Genomic DNA, 6,801 nt, shown 5'->3' with positions numbered 1-6,801 from the left:
AATATAAAATTGGCTTCTTCCTTGAGTTTTTCTTTTTAAATAGCCCATTTGCTTATCAAGAATAAAAAAGCACTGACATTTCCTACTGAAGGCAGCTCTGGGCTTTCTCAGTGGATCCACAAGAGCCAGCAAGAACAGTGCAGCCCTGGCAGCCCCAGCTTGCCAGCTGCCCACGCTGCTTGCCATGGGTTTGCTCCCTGGATCTGCTTTTGGCTGCTCTATCTAGATCTTTCCTAGGCTAATCTGATCTAGCAGGGTCAAGCACTAAGCAGTGTGGACACAAGCCAGGCTACGGATCCCCATCCCTCTTTCATTCAGCGGTCGAGACGTAGCCTTCGGTTCCTCTCTGGGAGGATTTCTCACCGAGCCAAGTAGTGCCGGGGCTCAGAACTGGTTCCTCATCTTTGACAGATTTTTATAAAGGTTGCAAGACCAAGCTCCCTCATGCCGTTGATCTTCTCAAAGAGAGGAAAGAGATGTGCAGTAAGGGTGTGCAGTGTGCACATGTGTGTGAGTGCACGTGCACATCTCCCCCTCTCTTTGTTTAGACCTTCAGGCATCACTCCCATGTAACCTTTGTTCTGCTTATGGGCCCTTCTGTTCTTATTTTGGCAACACACACAAATATTTACTCATCTTCATAAACAATCACCGATTCTATCTTTCCAGGTAAAATATCAAGAGAGCATGGCTCACCTAGGTGAACGCAAATGGACTCACGTGTTCCCTTTTCTGGTGGTAGGTATTTTTGTGTGTACAGGTTTCTCCAGCATGTGAAGATAACTGGGTTCTGCTTGGGTCTTTGCAAACATCTGTTAATTATCATGGTACAGCTACAGATGATTTAGGGACTGAACAGCAATGCAGTGATCGATTTCCATTCAGTAGAACACCCAGGCATGTGCTACTTTGACTGAAGCTCCTAGGAAGGAGAAGGGGCCAGGATGGAGCAGAGACAGAAGGTGTTGGACGAACCAGTTAGCCTGGGTGTCACATGAAGCACAACCCTATCATGGTTGAGGCCTGAGGCAGCTCATTATCTCAGGTTGTTATAATTGTCCCTTGCGGTCACTTTATGAAGGCTTATTGGAGCTGGGAGGGGTGAGGGTGCAAACTCAGGCATTTGCCGCACCTGAAAGCATGAAAATTAATAGTTCAGGAATCACAGCCTTCAATACTTTGAGGAGTAGCTGTGCCAACAAGCATGAACAACAGTGCTCTCAGAAACTCTTAGCAGAACCAGGTTGCTGAAAACTATACCTGCCTCTGGCACTTCTGTTTCTGAGCTTTAGGGGAGTTTCATGCTGCAATACTAGCCCTGCTGCCTTCTGAGCCACAGCAACCGGGTAAGGGGAGGGGGCAAGACACAGGGAACAGGAGCCATGAAAGTGATGGTGCTCTGGATGCTTTCTGGTGACAGGTCTCCCTGGTGTACTCTGCCAGCGCCGAATACTCCAACTGCGGCGAGAACGAATACTACAACCAGACCACCGGCATGTGCCACGACTGCCCCAAGTGTGAGCCGGGCGAGGAGCCTTACATGGTAATTTCAGCTTCCTCTGCTGGCAGGGGGACACCAGCACCAAATGCAAGAAACAAATGCACCAAATCCAAAAAAACCAAATGCTTTATTACGTGGTGGTAATATATGGCTAGGAGAGAAAATGGGGAAGGACAGAGATGCTTAAGCGGGAGCACTGACATGTGCCACTATGTCGTAGGAGCGAGGCACCGCACGTGTGCACGATGGTAAATCACGTCCCAGGAACAACCTGTTAAAAGTAGCATTGTAAAAGTTGTAAGGTAGAAGTTTCACGCACAGTCTCTGCCAGTCTGTTCTCTTCTCAATAGTTACTTAAAATCTGACGCTGACGTTCCAGCATGGTGTGATAAATCGGTTAGTCTGGCATGCTCGCTGGCCCCCCACACCGAGAATTTAATTTTGCTCTCCCGCTAAGATATTTTGGCTCTAGAGGAACTTGGATGCTTATGCAACATTTTAAATTATGGTTCCTAAGTAACCATTTGATTTACAGCAGATAATTGTTGCTTATTAAAAAATAAATTACTGAAATCCTGTTTGGTTTTAATGGGATAAACATCCTATTGCAAGAATTTCACACAGTTGGTAGTCCTAAACAAGTATGTTTGAATAATAACCAGTTGGTTTTAGTTTTATTTAATCTAAATGTAATGTTCAGCTGGGACATGTGAGTTCAGGGGTTACGAAATCTCATCCAAACATTGCCTTTTGTGATGTTCCCTCTGGCCTCTCCAAGTGTGAAAGCAAGATCGCTGATATCCCTGCTGCAGCCATGTTTCCTCTGTAATCTCCTCTGTGCTTCAATTTTCAGTTTGCTTTCTATCTGATCAGCAGCTAAATTCACTCCACGACTTGCTGGAATATGGTATCAATAGCTATGGGGGGGCCACTTTCAAGGTGTATGATGTGCTGGTTCCCCTTTTCCATCTCCAGGACACAGTGTGCTGCATCCTTATATCCTTCCATGGCCTTTTTAGGACAGACACTAAGGGACCAAACAACAAACATTTTTCTCTTGGTATGATGTTGTGCTGCAAAGCCAAGGGGCCAGGCTATGAACATTTCCTTTTGCCAGAAGCCGGTGTGCAGTGCAAGCCTGCTTTTCAGTGAGTTTGTGTTGTTGCAGACATGTGGCTATGGCACCAAAGATGAGGACTACGGCTGCATCCCCTGCCCTTCAGAGAAGTTTTCCAGAGGAGGTTACCAGATATGCAGGCGGCACAAAGACTGTGAGGGATTTTTTCGAGCCACAGTCATGACACCTGGTGATCAGGAGAATGATGCAGAGTGTGGCCCTTGTCTCCCTGGGTAAGGATTTAACCACAGACCTTTGCTCTACCCAAGGCACTGCAAAATAATTCTTTCATGTCAAAATCTCTGACAGCCTCTCTTCGTATCCCAGCTGACTGTAGGTACAATACTGGTGAGTTATTCTCTTCAGGCTCTGCTAAAACAATACATTTGAATGTTTCAAAAGAATTGGTGAATTTAGTGTATTAGATGAGGTCGTTGTTAATCATTGAAATCTCACTGAAGAAACAACTGTTGGGAAAAACTAGAAAAACTGAAACTTCTCCTCTTACTAGGAGTCTAAAGAGAACAGCTCAGGTACCCAAGCACAGATGCACAGTGCCATTTTAGATGCTCTAAGAAATCCAGCTTGGCCTCCAGCTGCAGCTTCAGAGGGCCACCTTGTAAGTTCTGCATCCTACAAATGAGCCCCAGGAAGATGTCTTGCGTACTCTGTAGGGTCCACACTGACACTACAGTGTGTTTAGGAATATAAAATATCTCCTCTACAGCTGGCAAAATTGTCAGTAGTTGACAGCATTAGCTAACATTGCTGTTAGGTGGGATTTACCAAGGCATTTTAATCGCTCAGGATCCTTTCTAGACAAAAGAAAGGGGTCTAAGGAGCTGCTAATATGGTGTGTACACTGTTGTTCAGAGTCAAAACAAGTTCCAGGGCTGGCTGAAGGGGCTTAAAATAGATGCAGTTGACGAAGTCCATATTTTTAACAGTCTCTTATGCTCGGTATAATCCTGGTGCTAGTGGTGAGAAAGCAATTGCTACATTGGAATATGTTAGCAATGTATTCTTGTACATATAACCTTTTAGTCTGAAACCCAAGCATACATTTGCTTTCTCAACCTTTTTGGTTTTTTTTTTGTAGAGTAAGTAAATACTCTAAAACGCAACCTCATCTTACATACCTTTTCAGTTTCTGCCGGTGTGCCACTTTGGTTTAGAAATGTAGATCCTACTGACATTTGGCTTTTGTGCAGTTTGCAGGCACTGTATAACCCGCACTACTTATCGGGCAGGAAACCCTATTAAAGAGGCCCTGCAAGATTCCAGGTTTATTCTGTCAGTGAGTCTGTGTGAAATTTTCACAGTTTACAAATAAAAAGGAGTTGCTTAGCTGCTAGCCAAGCTGACTGATGATGTGATTTGCAAAGAGCTCCCTCTTGACTTCCCCTCATACATCATAAAGAGCAAGAAAGTTAAATAGTGGCCACAGTTGCTGTTTCGCAATTTTGTCAGCACTAATGAGGTCACCCAGGTTGGAGCACAGTGCTAGCTGAAAATAATCAGCTTGCACAGCTGGTGCTTGGGGAGTAATCTCAAAACGTGGTGTTTGCACAGGTGTAACCTGTAGCAGAAACCAGCCCACCGGAGTCTGGCTGTGAGCCGCCCTGTGGGTGCCTCACCTCCTGGGATAGTTTGTCAAAGCCAGCAGTTAAGGAGAAACACCCTCTTACTCTGAGCTTGAAGAGATGAAGTTCTCAAGGTAAATTAACTATGGTCTAAAACAAGCTGTGAAGCTGCCTTGACTCCTCGTGTGACTTAAGAGACCACAGAGGTTGCTCCTGTGCGATGGTGGGGGAAATACAGAGCCCCTGCATCAGAGCAGAGAGCTGGTGAGCAGCGCCAACCGGCCACCCTTCCTCATTGCCCCGGTGGCACAGGGACAGACAGGCACCTGGGTGATGGCAGCTGGCAGAGCGCTCCCTTGCCTGGGCAGTAAACCTCAAAGAGCCCTTGAGCCAATGGGAGGGGAAAATTCAGGTTTCCATTTTCAGAAGACTATGCTTCTGTAGCGTGCATGCTGAAGACCTTCCCAAGGCAACAGCCCACATGCTGCGATCTATATTTGGGGGCATCTCATCCCTTTGCTGATTGTCACCAGGTCAGTAAAGCAGCCTGAGGAAAAGATGAGTATGTGGCATGTTCTGACCAGAAGTTTTTAGACAAAACACCACTGAACCAGAGCCTTTTCCCAGTAGCTACAAATGTCTTCCTCTATCATTTGCCTTAAAATAGGTGCTGGATAATTATGTACTTTTCCTTCTCTTTTTTCTCTATTACTGTTGAGTTTTAGGAAAGAAGGAGACCTTTGGTACATGAGGATGGGTCATCCACTGCTTCTCTGCATCCAGATTCTCTTCCATATAAAATAGGAATAACACTATTTGTCATGCTCACAAGAAGGATGCAAGACTGTGACCAGGGGGTATATAAAGCCTTAGCTACAAAGCTGTGATCCTTAAAACCAAAGTTCAGCTGCCAGGCTAGCCTTTATTCTTAGATTTTGCCTGTAACACTTCAAAATCTGAGCCTGGCAGATGCTAAGGAAAGAGAAATAATGAGCCTCATAGTGGAAGAGTAACATCATGAAATTTCATTATTTCTTTCCTGGTCCACTTCTCCGCAGTTAGTGATATAATCAGATATTTCCAACATCACCTTTACTGTTTGGTGCATTGCAAAGTACCCAGAAACATAAATCCGTTGCTGGTACTTCAAAGGGGTGAATCATTAATGATTGCAGCTGCAGAGCTTCCTACTCACGTGGGTGAATGGTTGCTTGCCATGAGCACCCTCTTCCATTTTCCTTATGTGTCCTCCACCATTCTACATTGTGGCAAAAACCAAGAAATATTCCACCAGTTTGGTTTAATTAACTGTTGGAAGGGCTGTTTGTCTTTCCTAAACCACTGTGGCTATTAAACTGTGGATCCTAACTGTCCTGTATTTTTCTTTATAGATTTATATGTATCTTTGGCCTGCCACTCTTTTTTTTGTGGTTTGGCAGTCATTTCCTGCTTATTTTTTAACTACACAAGCTAATGTTATGCAGACTCCCATAAGAGTGGAAAGATGAAGCTTTGCTCTTGAGAGAAGGGTAGAGTGGCAGATGGGGCACAAGAGACATTCAACTGGAAGAATGAGGGCAAATCTTTTAAAACCAGTAAGATATAAAGGAGGAATCCTGTTCAGCTTACCTGCTGTACCTCCAGGCCCCATCCCCTCCTTGCATCTCTGCATGCTCCATTTCCTGGACCCTTACTTGTAGGCTGAGTCATTCATTAATGACCAACTGGCTTTGATGGACAGTTTCAGCAGTAATTTCCTAACAAGGCATATATTTTCCAGAAAAAAACTTGCTGCACATGCATAGACAGGTACATGAGAGCAGAAAATGGATTCCCCATTGCATAAAGTTTTTATTATGTTGAGTACCTGTCTAAATAGAATGGATTATGAATTTATTAATTTCTTCATTAAAATTTGTAGTGATTTTCAAGTGATTTGTAAAGACATATCTATAACATCAACTGTGAGTTATTTTGGTGTAATTCACTCAGTAGGTTGTCTGTGGAGCCAATTCTTGCATAACCAATTACCTTATTTCAACACTAACTTTATTAGCAGCTCAGAAGTTCAAATAATGAAAACCCTTCCTTCACACTGTAATTCCACTATCAAGGACTAATTTATAAACTATACAGCAAGGAAGTAAAAAAAAACAAACAAAAAAACAAACCTGTAAAACCTAATCTGGCTTTCCCTGTAAGGACAGTGTTTTCCTCTATTTTTTACTCTGATTTGGCTCAGATTTGCTTCTGACATTAAGGAAATTATTCTTATGATGTTTGTGAATAAAATTAGCCAACCATACCCAACTGGTGGTCTTGCCTGGAAGATTACTGCTTTAAAAATAATGTTCCCTTATTTTGAAAAATCTTATTTCAGGGCATGCTGTAAACTGCAGCTTGAACTCAGTGGGGAGAAAAGTGTTGTTTTAGGCAATGATACTGCTTCTTGTCATGTAGGCCTGATGGCTGATTAATTGCCTTTTAGGAGGAAAGGAAGAAGAGGAACACTGTCTCTATTCGGGCAGTTTGGAAAAAAAAAAATAAAAGAATAATCTTTGCATCAAATTGCTTATAAATGTTTTTTTAAAAATGATTTT

At 43.5% G+C, this 6,801-nt stretch overlaps 1 protein-coding gene across 2 annotated transcripts in view; it reads left to right on the top strand.

The window, feature by feature from the left end:
• Positions 1-675: 675 nt before the first annotated feature.
• EDAR (ectodysplasin A receptor) overlaps positions 676-6,801 on the top strand; it is a 24,838-nt gene continuing 18,712 nt past the window's right edge. The window contains exons 1-3 of one of the 2 annotated variants that reach the window (XM_010167966.1): positions 676-738; positions 1,421-1,543; positions 2,670-2,851. In XM_010167966.1, the coding sequence (XP_010166268.1) occupies positions 688-738; positions 1,421-1,543; positions 2,670-2,851 (356 nt within the window). In that variant the 5' untranslated portion in view covers positions 676-687. The remainder of the gene's footprint in view (positions 739-1,420; positions 1,544-2,669; positions 2,852-6,801) is intronic. The other variant, XM_010167967.1, reaches the window with a different exon arrangement.

The sequence above is a fragment of the Antrostomus carolinensis genome, unplaced genomic scaffold, assembly GCF_000700745.2.
Source record: "Antrostomus carolinensis isolate BGI_N321 unplaced genomic scaffold, ASM70074v2 scaffold1815, whole genome shotgun sequence".
Lineage (NCBI taxonomy): Eukaryota > Metazoa > Chordata > Aves > Caprimulgiformes > Caprimulgidae > Antrostomus > Antrostomus carolinensis.
Note: the sequence above shows the minus strand (reverse complement) of the source record. Positions and strands in the feature narration are given on the sequence as shown.